At 41.0% G+C, this 20,386-nt stretch overlaps 3 protein-coding genes across 3 annotated transcripts in view; 2 read left to right on the top strand and 1 right to left on the bottom strand.

Moving 5' to 3' along the window:
- Window positions 1-20,386, bottom strand: part of gpsm2 (G protein signaling modulator 2) — a 73,179-nt gene that overhangs the window by 10,589 nt on the left and 42,204 nt on the right. The gene's annotated exons all lie outside the window — the stretch shown is intronic.
- Window positions 1,535-4,931, top strand: LOC127523021 (NACHT, LRR and PYD domains-containing protein 1 homolog). Its single transcript, XM_051913451.1, has 4 exons — window positions 1,535-2,192; window positions 2,431-2,505; window positions 2,774-2,924; window positions 3,181-4,931. Exons 1-4 carry the CDS (start codon window positions 2,130-2,132, stop codon window positions 4,929-4,931), a joined length of 2,040 nt encoding a protein of 679 aa, XP_051769411.1. The 5' UTR covers window positions 1,535-2,129.
- On the top strand, window positions 5,298-14,227 carry LOC127523054 (NACHT, LRR and PYD domains-containing protein 1 homolog). Its single transcript, XM_051913508.1, has 6 exons — window positions 5,298-5,418; window positions 5,534-5,608; window positions 5,771-5,911; window positions 6,010-6,165; window positions 11,976-12,065; window positions 12,469-14,227. The coding sequence occupies exons 1-6, from the start codon at window positions 5,318-5,320 to the stop codon at window positions 13,760-13,762; spliced, it is 1,857 nt and encodes a 618-aa protein (XP_051769468.1). The 5' UTR covers window positions 5,298-5,317; the 3' UTR covers window positions 13,763-14,227.

Consider the following 20,386-nt stretch of genomic DNA (forward strand, 5'->3'; position numbering starts at 1 on the left):
GCATTGTTTTGGATGTTCGGTAAGTTCTGTCTCAAAAAAAGCAATACGTCATAAAATCCGACCAATCAGGTTGTGAATGTATCCCTATGCCTTTAGGTTCGGTATCTTTTGGTTCGGTGATAAAATTGCCAATCTGAACGCTAATCAAACTAGGACTAAATGTTTTTTTTTTCTTTTTTGGTCCGGACCAAATGAACCAAACGAACCGAACTACAAGTGTGAACGCACCCTTAAACAGATTTTTTATTATGAACATAGGACTGACCTGAAAGAAAATGCTAAATCTAAATGCAGGTAATAAACTCGCTCACTCGATCTCCTTCTCACAATACTCTTCTACATAATACAGTACGTTGCTAAGAGTGGTTGCTAAGGGTGTTGTGTAGTGACACACAGAACCGTTGGGTGAATCGGTCATAGCCGTGTTTGATCGTGAAAAAAACAAGATAAAATAAGATATTTATAGTTTGTTAAATTCAAATTCAATACACTGATATGGAAGCTGCAATAATTCTTTCAATTATAATTTGACGGAGTGATTTATTTATATTAGATACATTGTACAATAAAATTTACTCTATTCTTCTCCCAGTTCACCAGCCACTTACTTTATTGTAGGCCTATTTCGGAAAAAATGGATGAATTTACGTGATGTAAATCAAACAGATTCTCTGAATTGCGGTGCAGACTCATTGTGCGTTATATAAACTAACATGATCATTATTAAGTGGTTAAAACGACAAAACACATTCACTTCCACATATGTGACAATCGGAATATATAATATAATGTATGATATCGTTAACAAGTTTGTGAATATTTTAAATAAAATAGGAAAAACTAAATATAGGCTACGCGATACACACCTGTCATAGTGTAGCTGCATGACACGTTGCCAAGGAATTAATAGCCGTTTTAAAATAATGTTCTAAAATAACGGTCGCCTTAAAAAAATCTTATAATATAGGTAAGTTATAATATAGAGCCCCTATATAGATACCCCAACACCACCATATCACCATATCTTTTTTTTTTGTCATGTATGTTTTTAGGAAAGGACCATCACATGCTGCCTATAATTGAAAGGAGCACATGAGAAAGGTTTTAAGCATATTTTATTCATTTTATGTCAAAGTAATCATATCTTCTAAAATCTAAAGAATATTTTTATGTCAATCTAAAAATATTTGTGTTGTTGAACTACTAATTTAACTTTTTTCATCTCAATATATTTTTCTATTTAATTCTCTATCTCTCACTCTCTATCACACACACATACACATACACACACACACGCACACACACACACACACACACACACACACACACACACACACACACACACACACACACACACACACACACACATTTCAGCAACAGAATTGTGTAGTTACAGGATCTACCAGTAGGGACAATCTTCTGAAATTAACAAGTCAAACATTCAGTCCTTGGACACACCCATTTTGCCAACGTCTTAAGAATACCATTTCTGGAAACACCCAGTGACTGAACACATTTTGCAGGGAGTGTCTTACTGGGATTTTCACTTTATTTAACAAATATAAAGTGGTGTTAATGGTTGACTGTGACAGTGTTTAGGCTGTTGTTTGTTTTGCTGTGTGCATTTGTGTTCACAGAAAAATGGCAGAAGCCACTATTTCATGGGTTGAGGATCCAGTCATCTGTCTGATCTGTCTGGATCTACTGAAGGATCCAGTGATCATTCCCTGTGGACACAGTTACTGTATGAGCTGTATTACAGACTGCTGGGATCAGGATGATCAGGAGGGAGTCTACAGCTGTCCTCAGTGCAGACAGACCTTCACTCCAAGATGTGTTTTAGGTAAAAACACCATGCTGGCTGAAGTGCTGGAGAAACTCAAGAAGACAAAACTACAAGCTACTTGTCCTGTTTGGTGTGAGTGTGACGTCTGTACTTGGGATAAAAACAAAGCCATCAAGTCTTGTCTGGTGTGTCGGATCTCTTTTTGCCAAAATCACCTCAAAGAACATGACAGTTTCTTTCAACAACACGATATGACAGATGTCACGGGGCGACTGCAGGAGATGATGATAAACCGCTGGAATTTTTTTGTCATACTGACCAGCAGTATATCTGTTATCTGTGTATGATGGACGAGCACAAAAACCATGTGGCTGTATCAGCTGCAGCAGAGAGGAGTAAGAAACTGGTATGAGCTGAATGTGGATATGACCTGAACACCTGAACATGTTGTTTCTCATTCATTTTTGATCACTTTTATCATATTAAAACTATTATCTGCTACAATATTTCTAGAAAGTAAAAACCAAGTGTAGTCTATGGATGATTTTTTTATTTTATTTTTTTTGTTTTGTTTTTGCTCACTGTCCATAAATTTGGGCGATTTTGTCATTAAAACTGATTAAAACCTACATTGTTCCACACAGAGACAATTTCATCAGAAAATCCAGGAGAAAAAGATGGGCGGTTTTCGTTTTAAAGCAGCTTTAGCTTTTGACATGGTAAGTTTTGAAAAGATCTGAAAGAACAGTTGCAGAACTACTCCAGTCAGTCAGTGAGGAATCCAGTGCACTTTAGTTCCTTTGAACCCCACTGGAAACAGGCTGTCTGAGGTACTGGAAAGATCTTTTCACTCACTGAGTGAAAGGACTTACTATAATTGTTAATTTATGTTTAATATATGATATTCCAAAATAATTGTATTTATTGTATGTATTAATGTATCTCTGAAACAGATTGTCTTTGTGAATGTATTTTTTCTTCATGTAGAGTTTCCGGTCTCTCATTTTCCCTTTTGGACCAGACTCACCGAGCACCACTGTCAGTTATCCCTTCTTTTCTGATGCACAAAAATCTGCCTCTCAGCTGAAAGAGAAACCAGATAGATGGCAAATAGAGAAGATATATGGAAAGGGAAAGGGTAAAGTTGTTATTGTTTATTTATATTTAGAAAAGAGTCTTGTATTGTACAAATAACTAGTCATGAAAGAGTCAAGTACAGCATTTAATTTTAGGTCTACTGTTGTTGCATCGGATTTTTCTATTCACAAAGTATGTCTAGCGTTCTTGCAAGGAAAGGGAGTGTGCAACTTCCTCATTTTCCTTATTACGCTGCAGGGGTTTCCAGTAACAGCATTCAGCACACCTATTTTCCCTGTTGTATTTTTTTCATGTAGATTGGAGCAGCATGAATCTTTGGTACAGGACAACAGTCACTGACAGATGCAAGTTTGTGACAGAGTATAACCCTCCATCTAATGAACGTGTGGAACTGGGCGCTCGTTACACTGAACCAGTGATCATTCAGAGGAGCAAAGAGCAGAATGAGAAATACTATCATGAACATGTGAGGTCTGCTCAAGCTTCTGAAACAAAAACATCATCTCAACTGTTATCAAATGACAAGAATCACAGCATCAAAATAGACCAGCTGTTCAGTCCCGACAGTGATGGAAACACGCCGAAAACTGTTATTCTCAGTGGTGATTCTGGAAGAGGTAAGTCCTTCACGTTACAGAAGATCATGTTGGACTGGGCTTCTGGAGAACTTTACTCTGAAAACTTTGCTGTAGTTTTTCTGTTAAGGTGTGAAGAGTTGAAGTGTATTTCTGATGTGAAGAGCTTGATTGAGCTCTTGAGCTGCAGTAGCAGTTTTACATCAGATCAGATCTCACAGATACTAGAGTTAACACCAGAGAAAGTCCTTATCCTCATTGATGAATTGGTTGAGTATGAGTCTTGTTCACTCATTAATTTCATACCACACACTAATCCATCCAAGAGAGCGCCACCTATGGTTATTCTTGGGCTCCTGTTGAAGGGAGTCTTGCTACCTGAATCATTCATGCTTGTAACTATGAGATCTATAGCTGCTGATACAGTGATGAATCTCCTCAAGGGACCTCTGCGTTTCACTGAGATTGTGGGCTTCTCTGAGAGAGGGGTGCAGGAGTACTTCCACAAGTTCTTTCAGGATGAGCAACTCTTCAAGAATACATATGAGAGTGTGAAGACAAATGAAAGCCTCCTTACTTCCTGCTCTGTGCCTTTGCTATGTTGGATGGTCTGTTTTTGTCTGAAGAAATACTCAACTGATAGTCAGGTTATGGTGAAAAAACTAAAGACAACCACCTCCATATATGTGCACTTTGTGTCTGCTCTACTGGAGCATCATGGACAGAGTAAGTATGTCCTCACCACGCTGAGGAATCTAGGTCAGCTGGCACAAAGAGGAATACAAAATCAGCAAGTCTTTTTTGATGAAAAGGATGTGGCAGAGACTGGCTTAGTTGCCACCAAGTGTCTGTTCTTGTATAAAGATTATGTTAATGGAAAAGAAAAACCAGAACCAGTTTTCAAGTTCATGCACTTCAGCTTTCAGTGGTTCTTTGCTGCTCTTTGGGTCTTGCTTGATGAAGAAGAGTCCTGGTGGAAAGTCAGTGAGCTGTTGAACTTGATGGGCTCAGCTATAGTTGAATGCCTATCTCTAGAAAGAAGATCAAATCCCATCCCATCAGTTTTGCTGTTCTTCTATGGTCTCTTAAATGAGGAGGTGATCAGCTCACTTTTTAAAAAAATCAAATTAACTGTCTCTCACACCATAAAACTGAGGAAAAGAAAACTGAAGAAAACACTGAAGCAAAGAATTCTTACAATGACAACATGGCATGGATGTGAACTATATGTTCTCCACTGTCTGTATGAGCTCCAAAATGTGGGGTTTGAAAGGAAAGTTCTGGAAGCTCACAGCTTCATGGATCTGTCTAACATTTCCCTGAGGAGCACAGACTGTTGGGTGCTGCTGTACTGTCTTCAGTGCTGTCCACACATCAGAGAACTGAACCTCATGTACTGTGATCTAACAGCTGATAAACTCAAGATTCTTCAGCCAGCACTCTGTATGTGTGAGACTCTGAGGTCAGTGTGATGCATGGAGAAACTCTTGTAGATTGAAATGTAATTCATGACTGGTGGAAACTCTTCTAAAAATACAAAATTATTATTTTTACTTATATTGTGACTTGCAAGTGTTTTTGTGGTATATGGGTCAGTGACATGACAACAACAATAACAGCAACAATGTTAACTGGAAATGGTTTGATTTTTTTAATTGACTTTTTTTTTTTACCTTAAATAAGAAAATTTGCTGAAATTTTCAAAAATCATATGAAATCAACATAAGATCTCTATGCAGAAGTATTTTAAACTAGATTTTTAAGAGATTTCTCCTTTATCTTGGACATGCTTATTTGACATAGACCCAAATATCATATTCATGTCATGGGTAAAACATTACTGAGTAAAAAATTCTAAATGAATTTTGTTTTTGAGTCAAGGTTGTCAGTGAAAAACCTTCCAGAAGTTGGAGATTTCATCCAGGTTTTTGGTCAACCAGAAATCTTGAAAAAACTAAAGTAATTTTAACAAACACATACTTCCAATAAAGCCATATGAAATGTTTAAACAACTAATAAATTATTGAATTTAAATAAATTGTTTGAAAAGTGATCTGGTCCTATGACTTGGTAGAGTTCAAGAGGATGAATACAGCGCTGAGAGTCCCAGATGGGCGTTTGATCTGTCAGTCACTCCTGGAGAAATCTTGTAAGAAAATATTGCACATAAACTATAATCTTTCTTAATCAAGAATAATTCATAGAATATACTTATATAATATAATTTATGTTTTGGAATACAACAGATATCCTTCATAGTGAGTGTACGCTGCTGTTATAAAATGTTCCTCTGTGTCTCTGTCTGTTTCAGGTTGTCTTTGAGCTCCTCAGTGAAGAATCCATTTCCAGCAGTCTTAAACATCAGTTTTACATGTTCACACTCAGAGATATCCAACACTGACTGGACACTCTTCTTACAGACACTCAGCAAGGCAGGAAAATTAGCAGAAGAGTAAGAAAATGTTAATTTTGGCATAATTCTCATCAGTAGCTATACTGTTATTAAAAAATTTTTGTGGAAATTTTTTGTTGTGGAACATATTTTTGCAGCTCTTCAGCTCTTGAGGATCATGTCAGTTTGCTGCTGTCTTCATTTCACTCAGTGGGTTTGAAGAAGTTGGATCTGAAGGTGTTCAGTCTGAATGAGAGCTGGGCTTCTGGGATCATTTCCCTCGTCCAGACCTGCACCAGTCTACAGGAGCTCAGGTAAGAGCATTTGCTGTTATTTATGAAATTGATGTCTGTCATGCCCTGTCATGTTGTGATACCAGGTACAGTGGCCCTAAAAAGATGCTGAAGTTCACACTTTAGTGGACAGTTGTGTTTGCATTTGATATCAACATGTCATCCTCTTTTCGTCTTCGGAGACTGTTATGTGTGAAGCACTATCAACTGGCAACGAAACGCACAGAGAAATCTAGAAGGTTTACTAAGTGTGTGGATCCGTGTCCTAGATATCTGACACCAGATGACACACACTTCTCTGTCTGGGGGAAGAGCACGCACAGGAAGTTCTCGAGGGAGCGGCCTGTGCAAATTGTGAGTGTTTTCCTTTAAAAAAAATGCTCGGTCGCCGGCAGATTCGGCAACTCGTGAGAGTGAGCTGAGTTTACTGAATCCTCTCAGCCACTCTGCCCCGCGCATGCTGAGCTGTTAGAGATTATGGAACGTGCTGCCGGCAGATTACAGTTGCTGTAGCAGCGTGTTAGGAGTGAGACTGCGTGTGATAAAAAGAGTGATAATCGTTTTCTCTCTGGCCATAATCCTACAGCTTCAGTGAGCCTTCCATTCCTTCCTGACCTCATACTGAGGTTGAGGGGGCATGGAAGAACCCATATTCTGCAAAAAGAAAAATGCCCTTTCAGGTTTGAAAGGGTGGTAGACCTCACATTTTCCATGGTGGTAGGTCGCCACACTGTGGCCGTAGGTGGAACTGTTCCAGGTATTTGTTAAACTAATAAAATACTAATATATATTTTTTGTAGACTGCTTTTTCCTGCGTAGGGTGTGTGTGGGGATTCATCTAAAAATAGGAAGGAATTTTTATTTCATCTACTTTGTAACGTTAGGGCCCTGAAGTTCCCTGTAGGTTGGCTAGAATGATTTTCAGAAGAGAGTACCATTTGGGTTTTCTTTGGTGAGTGTGCTGGTTTTGCTTATTGTATGTTCTCTGGCGAGACTACTGTTCTTTTGTATCTCTCTTATTGGTATCGAGTGAGCTGGCCTCCTCCTACGTTGGGAGTGGTTTTGGGGCCGCCGCTCTGTTTTGGGCTGGCCCTCGTCAGGCCTGCCTTGAGAGCCACCTCAGGGTAGAGTAGTTTGTCTCCTCTCTTACAAGGTTTGGAGGGCTGTTGTAATTAAAGAGACGAGAGCTTTGACTTCAGAAAGATTAAATGTCTAGCGTCGGCCCACAGGGCCACCTGACATTGTTACCTGGTTAGCATCACTCTTCTTAATTCTAATTAAGATAGCTAAGGCTTTCATAGTAGTTTTAGCCACCTTAGCGGTTTCAGATTGAGTGATTATGCCTCCTCTCCTTTAAGAGTTGTTCTGTAGAGGCTGCTGCTCCGAGGAGTGCCAGGTAGATCTATGCTTTGTGGGCTGGCCCTCACCAGGGCCACCCTGACAGCTGGCCTAGGCTAAGCGCTAGGGGTGTAAATCACCAGAGGCCCCACAATACGATATTATTGCAATTTTAAATATATTGCGATATTCTGCGATATATTGCAATTTATTACCAAATTATGTCCCCATCTATTTGCTGGCCTCCTCTCTATTGAGAGTTGTCTGACCAAGGCCCGCCCCTTTCTGCATTGGGGCATAATGCAGGTTGGTGTAGAGGCAGAATAGGTAGCGACTAGGGTTGTAGGCCGCTGGATAGGCCACCCCGGTGCAGTTGTCTCCTGGGTGGTCTTAGGCCCCTTTTACTTTGTGAGTAGAATGCTCTTTGCTGTGTCCCCACATTTCAGAAGCTAGTCTCTGTTAGGCCCTCACTAGGCTCTCTCTTAAGCCCGCTGAACTAACATTCAAGCGTTGGGTTGATTGTGGGTAGCTTTTCTATGAAACGCCCCCGTTCCCCTAGGGCTGAGTACAGATATAATTTTTGTCATGATAGAGTCTTTGTGGTAGGCCTCCACCCTGCAGCTTTCTCAGGGTCAGGCAGATAGTACTTCCTTGTAAAACAAGGTGTTATCTGAGTGCTTTGCTTATAGCTCTGTTTTTATGTGCCCTGCACCATCGTGACTCAGGTCGAGCAGTATTTGACCTTCACTTCAGGCTGGTCATTTAGCACACTCCCTTGTAGCCCGAGCATTGCCATGAGCCGACGCCCGTGTTCGCCTGGAGTAGTAGGCCCAGGTCGGCCTTTTACTGAGTACACTGCTTGTCGGCGATGTGATAGGTCCCAGGTTTAGGCACTGTTAAAACAGTCTATCTCTGCTACTAGACTTGCTATAAGGTAGCCGACCTTAGCAGGCCTCCCTTCAGAGTCCCCACCATGTTGGGCTCTTAGCAGCCAGCAGATGTGCTGTCGGGTAGCTGGCCTTAGCAGGCCTCCCTGTGAGCAGCCCGCAATAAATGGGTTTCTGGTAGCTATATTCATTGCCATCAGATAGTAGGCCTTAGCAGGCCTCTCTGTGGCAAGCCCCCATTAGTGTGGATGTTGTAGCAACAAGACACGCTCCGGGTAGCTGGCCTTAGCTTAGAGTCCCCAGCACTTTAGGTATGTGACAGCTAGCAGAAGTTTGCTGTCAGGTAGCAAGCCTTGGTGGGCAAACCCCCTATGTTTTGGGGTTCTTAGCAGCTAGCAATGACTTGCTATTGGATAAGTAGGCCTTAGAAGGCCTCTTTGTGAGCAAGTCCCCTATAGTGTGGATAATTTTTAGCAGCAAGACTTGCCCTGGGCTAAGGTAAGCGAGTCCCCATCTTGAGGCCTTTCTGAAGGCAAGCCCCAACAGTGTGGGTGCTGTATCTAGCCACTTAGAACTGGCTACCAGGCAGCTGGCCCTAGAGGGCCGCCCTGGAGGCTAGTCCCCAGCAATAATGGGTTTTTCTGGTAGACGTGCATAGATTTGCCTCAGATAGTAGGCCTTAGCAGGCCTCTCTGAGGGCAAGTCCCCAGCAATGTGGGTACCTGGCAGCTAGCGAATGCTTGTTCTCAGTTGTTGGCTCTAGCAGGCCTCTCTGAGAATTAGCAGGCCTCCCTGTGGGCAAGCCCCAGTGTTGCAGGCCCTGGACAGCTAGCTAGACTTGCTATCAGGTAGCTGGCCTCAGCAGACCTCCCTGAGAATTAGCAGGCCTCCCTGTGGGTGAGCCCCAGTGTTGCAGGCCTTAGACAGCTAGCTAGCAGGTAGCTGGCCTTAGCAGGCCTCCCTGAGAGTCAGCCCCCAATAAGCGGGTGCATGCCGGCTAGCAATGACTACTTCAGCCAGTGAACTTTTGCCATTGATGTGTTTGGCCTTACTGGGCCTCTCTGAAGGCGAATTCCCCACAGTGCGGGTATTTCTCTGCCAGTTAAGACTCGATACCAGGTAGTTGGCCACTGTAGGCCTCCCTGCTGCAAGTCCCCAGCAGTTAGGTATCAGTCAGCAAGGTCTTGTTGTCAGGTGATTGGCCTTTCTGGCTCCCCTGAGACCACACGTTACTATGTGTAGCTGGCTTGGCTTTCTAGTTCACCTTCGCATTCTAGCCTATAGCCTGATCAACCTAATAGGTCGAGCTTGTGACTCCCCTCATTCTGAGGGTGAATTTGAGTACTTAGCTCCCTAAGTCTGGTCAGAGGTTGAAGGCTTCTCTCGAGGCCTCCCAGTTAGCCCTCACTAGGGTCCCCTTTAGAGTGCACGGCCTCCTTAGCACCTTGAAACATAGGTGCTTTGTAGATCCTAGGATCGAGCAGATTAACTCCCCTCGCTTGCAAGGGTCAACAGCGCTTTGCTGAGTCCTGCTTTCCAGGATGCCAGTCTCTAAGATCTGGTCTGAGTTGGTGTACTGCCCTTTTTCAAGTCCCTCTTTCTGGATGTCTCTTTGTGAGACTTATGTATCTAGAGACTCTGTTTCTGAAGGAAACAGACAAGTTGTTGGCCAGACTAGGTTACTAGTAGAGTAAGAAACCAGGTCGGCCTCCCTGGTGGCATTCGGGGTTGACGATGTTCCCCTGAGAAGTGACTGGCTGTCACTGACAGCCTAATTGTGACTCATAGGAAGAGTGGGTCTGGCATTTCAGTTCAAATTGCTTGATTCTGACAGGTGTCACCACCAATCTTGGCATGCACTCCCCTCAGCATGGCGGCGTGGGTATATACCATTTGATTCATCATTTTCTTTTTGTTCAATGGAAAGTCAAACACGTCTGAAACTACAAATCAGTATGCTGCAATTCCACATTATATATTTCTTTATCATAATTAATAGTTTAAATCTGTGCTGCAGGGAAACAGAACAGTCACTAATTATGATTAAAGAATTCAATGTTTTGCTATGAAAGCAGTGCAAAACATTTTAATAGTGTTACGTTCTTCCCAGTCTAGGATGGGGAAGCAACATTATAGTAACGATAACTAAAGCATTAACATATAGGTAAAGTTTGGCTCCATAAGTTACATGCCAAAAACATAAGTGGTACAACAAGCAGGGGTGCCGTTGGGCCCTATGAAAGAATAAGAGGTTGGGCCCCTTACCGCACCCATTCTGCACCAAACATACAAGCCAACTTAGCTATCCAAAATCTTTGTCTGCAATTTAATAATATTGACGTATTACTTTTGCAATTGCTTTTGACCACTAGGTATCAGTATTTAGTCAGAGACCTACCATGGCTGTAGCTGGCAGATGATGTATTATGCAAATGTAATAGAAAAATACAGTACAGTAATCAAATATTCATAGAAACTGCAACATTCTTAAACAAAACCAACTGTTTTGTCAAAAATTCAAGAAGGTCCATATTTTAAAGTTCTTTCCAACTTGTACTCGGCCTTAAAAATAACAGTTCTTGTATTTGTATAACTATAGCATTTGTTACAATAAGGATATAATTACAGGTAAGACCATTGATGGCTCCTCATTACCATTTTTTCTTTCTTTTTATCTATATTTGTTATGAAAAATAGCAACAGAGTTAGACGCTTTAGCTACAACATGCCACAGTTGTAATATAAATCTTTAGTGAAAAATCTATTCCCTTAACAGATTATCTATTATAAATTCTACAACCAGTCAAAATTTGCCATAAATACAATAAAATGTGATGAATTCTAGTAAAAGTGGTCATCATGAGTTTAAAAAGCTTTTCCACTCTTTTCATCAGTCATTTTAGTGGTTGTTTTAGATCATGTTCAACTTTCTCCACAGTGTTTTACTTTTCTCAGTACAATCCAAATGGGTCGCACATTTTACTGTCAGCGTCGCATAGGAACGGCTTGTGCCAACACTTTTGGAGCACGCTGGTGAACGTGCCTAAGCTGATTCTATGTTTCGGTGTCGGTGCTCAGAACAGGCTGCCCTGACTATTACTACTAATAAAACTGATCTCCTAACTCCACCAAAAATTACCAAACTTTAACAACATTAGGCCAGATCCCTTGAGCGCAGCTGATGATGCTTTGAAGTGACGCTCGAGTGATCAAGAACATTCCAATATACAAAAAACATTTCCTTCGATTCCTCCGTCCTCGTCTTCTTTCCTTCCATCCTCCCCTCACATCCTATGGGGGGGTGGAGCTGAGATGCAATCGAGGAAAGGAAGCGAGGATGCACAAATAAGAAAAGAGAAGCAGCCCAGGAGTGTCTTTTTGAGGACCAGTCAGCAGATGATGAGCACTCTCACCTGGCTGTTCTTGCTCAGACAACGGAGAAGAAGAAGGGGGAAAGAAAACAACCACTACTGACACCTAGTGGACTAAGCCCCACATGACATACAAAAGAAAAAAATAAAAGATATTACATCCTAGGATGTAACAATAGCATGTTCTTATGATGGTTCTTTGCCTGTTGATGTTTGTGTAACATTAATATTGTAGTGTCAGTGTCACTGGATTGCTGCTTGAGGAGGGACTCGAGTTACTGCAAAAATCAATGACGGATCCACACTGCACTGTGACCATTGAAGGGTATGTGTGCTCAATGTACTTTTTTTCTAATGCCTTGTTTAGATGCATTTTTTTTAAAGTAAATTAAAACAACAAAACAAATGATAAATTACTTAGTGAGGATAGAAATTAAAAATCTACAGAACTTTTATTGCTGAAAATACAGTACATGTTATAATTTCAGATCTGTTATTTCATTTAGTGGGTATTGAGTTAATTAAGTCTTTTTAAAATTTAGTTTGTAAAATAAATGTGAATTATCCTTTTGTTATAGGTTAAGGATGATTTGTTACCAGCTATTTATTAGCTGTGATGTAAAGCTAATAGAGTCTCCATTTTAGGTTCACCAATTGCATATTTTCAATATCATGGTTTCTTAAAAAAAGATTCATTACTTATTCTGGTTTCCTGCATTCTTATCAAGGTGGAAGTGCACTAAACTCACTGACCAGTGCACAGAACAAGACTGGACACACAGCTGTAATGAGAAAGTGGAGATTCACTTCACACCATCATCATCTCTGTTCTCTAGGCTGAACATCTTTGACTCTGAACAGTCTGGACTGGATCTTCACTGTCAGTCTTGTGTTCACATTGTTGATAGTGATCAGTGGGTTCAGGTAGAGCCGTCAGTCTGTAGAGATGAAGCAGGGTCAAAGTTCAGGATCAGCACTCAGGCGGGTCGATTCGAGTGCAGCAGGACCAGAATGCGATGGGTCTGTGCTGGTGACGTCACTCTCCAGTACCGTGCAGTGGATGGACGTTTCCTCAGTGCTGAGCTGAAGAGGCTTCAGTGTGAGCGAATTGGTCCAGTGATTGATGTGACCGTGATCTCAGGGAAACTGGAGGAGGCTCATCTACCTCACTACGCCTGTTTAGCAGAGTCTGACCCCTCTCTCAATGATGCTGTGAAGCTCCTGAGCAAAAGAAATGAAGGAGTATCTTTACAATCTGTAGAGTTGACCCGTTATCATGCCAAAATACTCCAACCATCCTTCTCTCTTACAACTCTAATTATAAGCTGGATCATGAAGTGGGAAGAACACTGCAGTCTTCTTCTCTACATGCGCTGTAAAGATCCTCTCATTCTTCACATCTACTTTTTTCCAGTGAATGACACTTGTTCAAAAGAGAAAGTTGAGCATATTGAAAAATCAAGTCATCCGATCAGCCATCCCAGACCAAACAGACCATTTCGGATGAAAACACCGCACCTTCTTGAGGTTCCTGGTGCTTCTGTCCATCCTGTAGAAGGGATTTCATTTAGAACAGATGTTGATCCAAACTTCTTCAAGGTCAAACAGCTTCAGGATGGTGACGTACAAATGAATCTTATCAGAGAGGAGGACAAGAAATCTGTGTGGACTGCCACAATATGGAAAGACGAACTTGTTCAGTTAAATCAAAAGAAAGTACAAGATGAGCCGCAACTGAATTCTGAGATTGATAAAGCTAAATTTTTTGATAAACACAGATCAGCTCTCATTCAAAGGGTTAAAAATGTGAAGAGCATTGCAGATAAACTGCGTGAGCAGAGAATAATTCATGAGGAATTATATTCTGAAATCACACATTGTAATTTAAGCAGTCAGGATAGTATGAGAAAGATCTGTTACACAGTGCATTCAAGTGGTGTGATTGCAAAAGCTCAATTCATCATGATTCTTCAGGAAGAAGAGCCCTACCTCTCTGAAGAACTGGTGCGTTCAGATTCTTAATGATTCTCTTGGTGAATATATTGCTTTAGCTGGGCAACTGCATAGATGAACAGCCAGTAAATTAAATGATAAAATCACGTAACTGTTAAATTGATTTGTGAACTGAATTGAAATATTAATTAAAAAAAAAAAAAACATTACTAAATTAACTCAGGATGACTCATTTACTAGTCCTACTAGTATTTGTGCAAATTAAATTTATTGAAGATAAAGAACACATTGAAATGGTCAATTTGTACTTCTGGACTGTTGAAATATATTTTGTCATCTGATAAGGACATTGAATAAGGTAAATGGATTTTTTTTTGTTCTGTACAGATTTTATTTCTATAGCCTACAGCTGAGTCGAGTCCTAAATAAATTTTGCTGTATTGTACAGTTTGACATCATATTGTTTACTTACATTAATAGTTCATTTTGTAAACTGAATTTTGGCATTGCAAAATAAATAAATAATAAACACAATGCTATTTTATTTTTTATTTTTCTATTTACATATGCCTCAAATTGTGGTAACAAGACTGAAACGCAACAGAAAATGAACAGACGAAAACTGCACATAGGCTATTAGCTAAACCTCCTGAGTCTGACTGTAAAGCGCAGACAGTTTGTTAAAAAGATGAATGTAATTTGCACTCTGGAAGCATCCATTTACAAATACCGTTGTACTCTATAGGTTATCTTTGTGATAAATATCTGTTGCGATAAAACACATCAAATGAACACGTCCGTTCTGTCCTGTATTAAATGATTAGTTCACTTCAGAATTAAAATTTCCTGATAATTTAGTCACCCCCATGTCATCCAAGATGTTTAGGACTTTCTTTCTTCAGTTGAAAAGAAATTAAAGGTTTTTAAGGAAAACAGTCCAGGATTGTTTTCCATATAGTGGACTTCATTGGGGTACAACAGGCTGAAGGTCCAAATTGCAGTTTCAGTGCAGTTTCAAAAGGCTCTACACATTCCCAGCTCAGGAATAAGGGTCTTATCTAGTGAAACGATCTGTCACTTTCTTAAAAAAATAAAATAAAATAAAAATGTATATACATTTTAACCACAAATGCTCATCTTGCACTGCTCTCTTTTGCCTTTCTTTTCTTTACAAAGAACGATAATTTCTGTTAGTTTTCCACTGAATTATGCAATCTTTTTAAAAAATGCATTTAATGAGTTACTGTTCTTTATATTTATAAAATAAACCTGTGGTATTGAAGTTGTCAGTTCTATTTTTCCGAACATCTGCACAATTGCAAATGTGACATTGATTTAATACAGCAGTTCAATAAAGAACAAGTTATAGACAGTTGTGACAGTTGTTAACGTTCAAGGGCCGATGTGCATATGTGCATATTTTTCTGTCCGAGTGCATTATTTCCTTTTAAAATAATTTGATAAATTCATGACATATATAATTTTATTCTATAAAACCTATTTAGTTTGAATTCATTTTTAGTACATTTAAATAATAGGCTACATATTATTTTGTTTTGTTATCTTAAAATGTCAGGCGGTGCAACTGTCCGAACAAATGAAAAGAAAACTATTTAAAATGGTGTCTTAATAATAAAAAAAAAATGTAAAAAACGAAATATGGCATCATTTTAGGTTTGAAACCTTTCATATAGACACATTTTATAAATAGCTTGTAACATACATCGACTCGATGCACCCTGGACACATCATCAGTGATGTTACCTGGGGTCACTGAGTGTTTCGGGTCTTTCAAGCATCATACACTCTCACCCAGGCGACCCAGCTGGGGTTGATCAGGCCCCAGCTTGTGTCCAGGTAGCCCTACCCCACCCATGGTTCTCCTCTCCTTATCCACAGCCACCTTGAGGCAACTTCTGCTGACTCCGTGACCTCCTTGATGGCCTTTCGCTTACTGGCTCCTATGATGCCCAGGATGTTATAGGCCCTGCAGAGAGACTGGCCAGCAAACCCTCTGCATCCCACCTCGATGGGCTCACACCGAGCACCGAGTAGCATGTCAGGCCGCAGTGTTGAGGTGGCGACAGCTTCTGGGAATTTCAGTTGCTTCCCCAGGTCAACTTTCAACTCCCAGTCTCGTGCTGTTGCTAGCAGGCCAGATGAGGTGGCCCTGGCAGCTAATGATGGCTTCTCCCCAGCCCGGATGAAAGCAATGGTGTTCTTCACTGGGCGGAGGCGCTTACAGTGGCCAATTCCACAGCTGATGGTATTCGCTATGGCCTTCAGAACTTGGTCATGGCGCCAACGGTAGCGCCCCTCGCCCAGGGCCTTCGGACAGCAGCTGAGGATGTGCTCCAGGGTCCCCCTCTTTAGACAGAGGCTGCAGGCTGGTGACTCCACCAATCCCCAGCTGAACAGGTTGGATGGGCTCGGCAGTACATCGTAGACAGCCTGGATCAGGAACCGTATGCGATGGGGGTCTGCTTTCCACAGCTCTGCCCATGAGATTTTACGGTCCACTGCATGCTCCCATCTTGTCCAGGCTCCCTGCTGCCACATCCCAACCATCCTGCTGGCCCGCTCCTCCTCTACTGCTACCCGCACCTCTTGCTGCACCAGTGATCTCCTCTCCTTCCCCTGTGCCTTGTTGTAGCAAGATGTTGTGCCACTACCCAGGCCAGCTCTTCCACGAGTCACTGCTCCTATCAGTGCCCTGTGCCGTAGTCGTGACTCAGCCACATCCACCGCCTCTGCTGCCCTCCACTTCCGCCCTGTCCTCACCTCGATCCCAGCCTGGGAGACCTTCGGGTCTTGTGACTCTCTGTATTGCAGCACCTCCCTAGCACGGCTTACCTTGAACTCCTCATTCAAACTGCTGATGGGGAGCTTCAGCTTGTTGTTCTGGCCATACAGAGCAATGCTGCTCAGGCTTCGAGGTAGGCCCAGCCACTTCCGTAGAAACCTACTGACTCTCCTCTCAAAGCCCTCGATGGTGGAGATTGGAACCTCGTAAATCAGGAGGGGCCAGAGAATCCTTGGGAGGATGCCGTATTGGTAAATCCAGGCCTTGAACTTACCAGGTAGGCCTGACTTATCCACTACAGATAGCCAGCCTTCCAGTTCGAGGTTGGTTGCATGGATGGCTGCTGTATCTTTTAGGCTGCAGTCGAACACCTTTCCCAAGCTCTTCACTGGTTTCTCAGTGATTGATGGTATCTGGGTCGTGCCAAGTGTGAAGCGGAACTTGTTGGTAACCTTTACTTTCTTCAACACCAGAGATCTAGACTTTGCTGGCTTGAAGCACATACGAGCCCAGGTGATCATCTCTTCCAAGCCCTTCAGGATCCACCTGCCCCCTGGGACGTGTGGTGTTGTCACCGTCAGGTCATCCATAAAAGCCATCCATAATAGCAGTAGTTTTAAAGCTTTTGAGATCATTGAAAATCTTTTGTCCAGCAAGTATATTCTCAAATGTCACAACTGCGAACCTGGCTCTTTTGTTATGAAATGACAAGGTAATAACAACAAACATGATAATGCATCATCCAGAGGAGAATGAAAAGACTTGCAGATCTCTCTCAAATACTGGTAAAAACTGCTAATTTCAAGTAGGCCTATGGGTAGGCTGGTTCCATGTCAGGTGGTCCAACTTACAGTATACAAGGATTTGTTTTGTGCCCCACAGTCTATGTTGTACCGCCTGACATAAAACCAGTCAAAAAATGAATTTAAACACCCTAATACATCTTATGAGTCTTGTACTTTCTGCGCGAGGGCGCCCTCTGGCTTCGACTATGAATTAAAACATACTTTACCGCAATAATCGAATTCAGTTTTAATGATAATTAAAATGTGAAACGGTAACCTGGAACTTTATAGTGAAAGCGCCAACAGTTTCATCCCTATTGTAGTGTGTAAGACATGCCCTATGTTTCATGATTGAAATTTCAGTTAATTATTCATAACTATAGCCTATTTATTTTCAACCAAACCTTTTAACACACATTTACGTAAGTGTCTTTATCTTAGGCTACTTTAAATTTGAATAAAATGCCTCAGTTTTTCTACCTGTCGATAATTCTCAAAGAAAACGCGCCTGGAACCTAATGTTGCAATAGGCTATGCATATAACGCAACTTCCGCTCGCACCTGTTTTAAAGATAAACCGCACGCACTTACTTTAGCGAAAGGCTTTGTAAAGTAGGTTCAGCAGCGTTTAGTGAAAGAGCGCCAACTTTATTATTCAACTGAACTATTCATTAGACACACACTTGCTCTTGCGCCGTCCGTGCTATAAACCCACGTCTTTGAATGAGCGGTGTTTACATGGGTTCAATATATTTAGGGTGAATTCAGGTTGTTTGGGACACTTTTCACTTCATTTCAATGGCAAAAAGTGTCCCAATCACCCTGAATTCACCCTACATCAGAGATGAGTGACAGCGCAGGGGCACTTCAGGGGCTGGATTCCCGCATCTATGCATTAAACTGTGTATAATATGCTTTAATAGTGTGTACACTCAAGGTCCAAAATGAACACTCGCCGAACTCCAAATAAGATGGGCTATTTATTTATTATTTTTTTAAGTTACAAAAACGAGTCTGACTCTCGGTCTATCAAAAGCGTATGCCTACCGTTTCAGCATTTAGTAGACTAAAGAAAGCCAAATCATTTCTTATAGCCTGTAGGACCAAAATATAGCCTGTTTTAATGAAAATGTAATGTAAGTGCTGGTGAGAAATATTTAGGATATTATAGGTTATTCTTGTAAATGCAGACCCTTGACACTTACATGTGAACGAAACTCCGCCTGTCTGGAATTAGTTTAAAAACATTGTATGATTCTATTCTAGACCAAACGCAAATCATTCACTCTCTTATTTTATTGCTAGGCTGTATACAGTGTAGCCTAAATTGGCTACTAATATGTACAAAGCGTGATGCTGTATAGGGTGATGGTCTTATGGTATATAGGCCTACGCCCATCCCAAGTTATTTATGTTGAAAAGTGCTTTCGTTTTTCACGTCCGGGACTCCTGCACCTCTTTTTTTTTTAACGTGAAACTACTTCAGTTGAAATAGAATTTTGCGAACGCGTGTTCGATACAGCAGATTTAAAAAGTAAAAAAAAAGTTATAGCCTAAGTAGGGAGGCTGATCGGCATATTTTAATTCGCGGATCAAGATCTGTTGTTGAAAACACGATGAGCAGTTTTGGTAAGTGAAAGACACGGCGCAATCTGATACTTAGCCTATACCAAACTCAAATAGTTTTAAACAAATCTAAATCCCTATTTTGTACAATTAAACAATTAACCTGTTTATTTTTTTATAATAATGAGTTACGAAAACTTTGAAATAGGCCTATAGGCTTGCTTCTCTGTATTGGCTACAAATAACCGTAACCTAAGCTACAAATTGCTATAGGTTAATGCATTCTTTTATGTCCAGCGGCCCAGTTTGTGGATAAGAACGAGGCAGCGCTTATTCAAAGGGTTACTTCAGTGATGCCAATAGCAGATGAGCTAAAAAATAAGGACATGATACATGGTGAAAAATATGCGGAGATCAAAGCAGAAGTAACCAACCAGCGCAAAATGAGAAAGCTGTTTGAAGCACTAGAATCCGGAGGAGACAGAGTGAAACATGACTTTTATTATGCGCTGAAACATCATGAACCATTCCTCTTCAAAGACCTGGGTAAGAGAATCTACAGGCGGTATTAATTTGAGATTATAAACTCAAACTTGTATAGGTAGTCTAATATGACGTGTCCTGTCCTGTGGTTGATGGTAACAGGTGGTCGTGTGACAACTGAAAACACATGTGAAGTGGACAGCTGTGAGCAGAGCCTGCAGGAGAGCATGGAGCTAAAGTGATCTGGACAGTGAGTGTCAATTACATGGGATGTACTGTATTAATATAGGCCTATGTCAATAGAGTATATATATAGAGAGTTTTAGCCGGCAACGGCGAATGGCACGGTGGATTGTGTTCACCGACACTGTTTTCTGGAAGTATTCCTGAGCCCATGTTGTGATTTCCATTACAGTAGCGTTCCATTTAAGTTCCATTTGTATGTGATGCAGTGCCGTCTAAGGGCCCGAAGATCACGGGCATCCAGTATGGTTTTCCGGCCTTGACCCTTACGCAGAGATTGTTCCAGATTCTCTGAATCTTGGATGATATTATGCACTGTAGGTGATGATAACTTCAAACTCTTTGCAATTTTTCTCTGAGAAACTCCTTTCTGATATTGCTCCACTATTTTTCGCCGCAGCATTGGGGGAATTGGTGATCCTCTGCCCATCTTGACTTCTGAGAAACACTGCCACTCTGAGAGGCTCTTTTTATACCCAATCATGTTGCCAACTGAAATAATAAGTTGCAAATTGGTCCTCCAGCTGTTCCTTATATGTACATTTAACTTTTCCGGCCTCTTATTGCTACCTGTCCCAACTTTTTTGGAATGTGTATCTCTCATGAAATCCAAAATGAGCCAATATTTGGCATGACATTTCAAAATGTCTCACTTTCAACATTTGATATGTTATCTATATTCTATTGTGAGTAAAATATACGTTTATGAGATTTGTAAATTATTGCATTCCTTTTTTATTCACAATTTGTACAGTGTCCCAACTTTTTTGGAATCGGGTTTGTATTTTTGCTGGAGATCAAAGCAATTTATTT

This window comes from Ctenopharyngodon idella, chromosome 2, assembly GCF_019924925.1.
Source record: "Ctenopharyngodon idella isolate HZGC_01 chromosome 2, HZGC01, whole genome shotgun sequence".
In the NCBI taxonomy this organism is placed as follows: Eukaryota; Metazoa; Chordata; class Actinopteri; order Cypriniformes; family Xenocyprididae; genus Ctenopharyngodon; species Ctenopharyngodon idella.

Bases quoted from the DNA above. Each gene is read 5' to 3' on its own strand.
- LOC127523054 (XM_051913508.1), top strand. From the start codon at position 5,318: ATGAATTTTGTTTTTGAGTCAAGGTTGTCAGTGAAAAACCTTCCAGAA. The intron at 5,419-5,533 runs GTAATTTTAACA...ATGACTTGGTAG, and splicing joins GAAATCTTGAAAAAACTAAA to AGTTCAAGAGGATGAATACA. The intron at 5,609-5,770 runs GTAAGAAAATAT...TGTCTGTTTCAG, and splicing joins GTCACTCCTGGAGAAATCTT to GTTGTCTTTGAGCTCCTCAG.
- LOC127523021 (XM_051913451.1), top strand. From the start codon at position 2,130: ATGATGGACGAGCACAAAAACCATGTGGCTGTATCAGCTGCAGCAGAG. The intron at 2,193-2,430 runs GTATGAGCTGAA...TGTTCCACACAG, and splicing joins CAGAGAGGAGTAAGAAACTG to AGACAATTTCATCAGAAAAT. The intron at 2,506-2,773 runs GTAAGTTTTGAA...TTCTTCATGTAG, and splicing joins CAGCTTTAGCTTTTGACATG to AGTTTCCGGTCTCTCATTTT.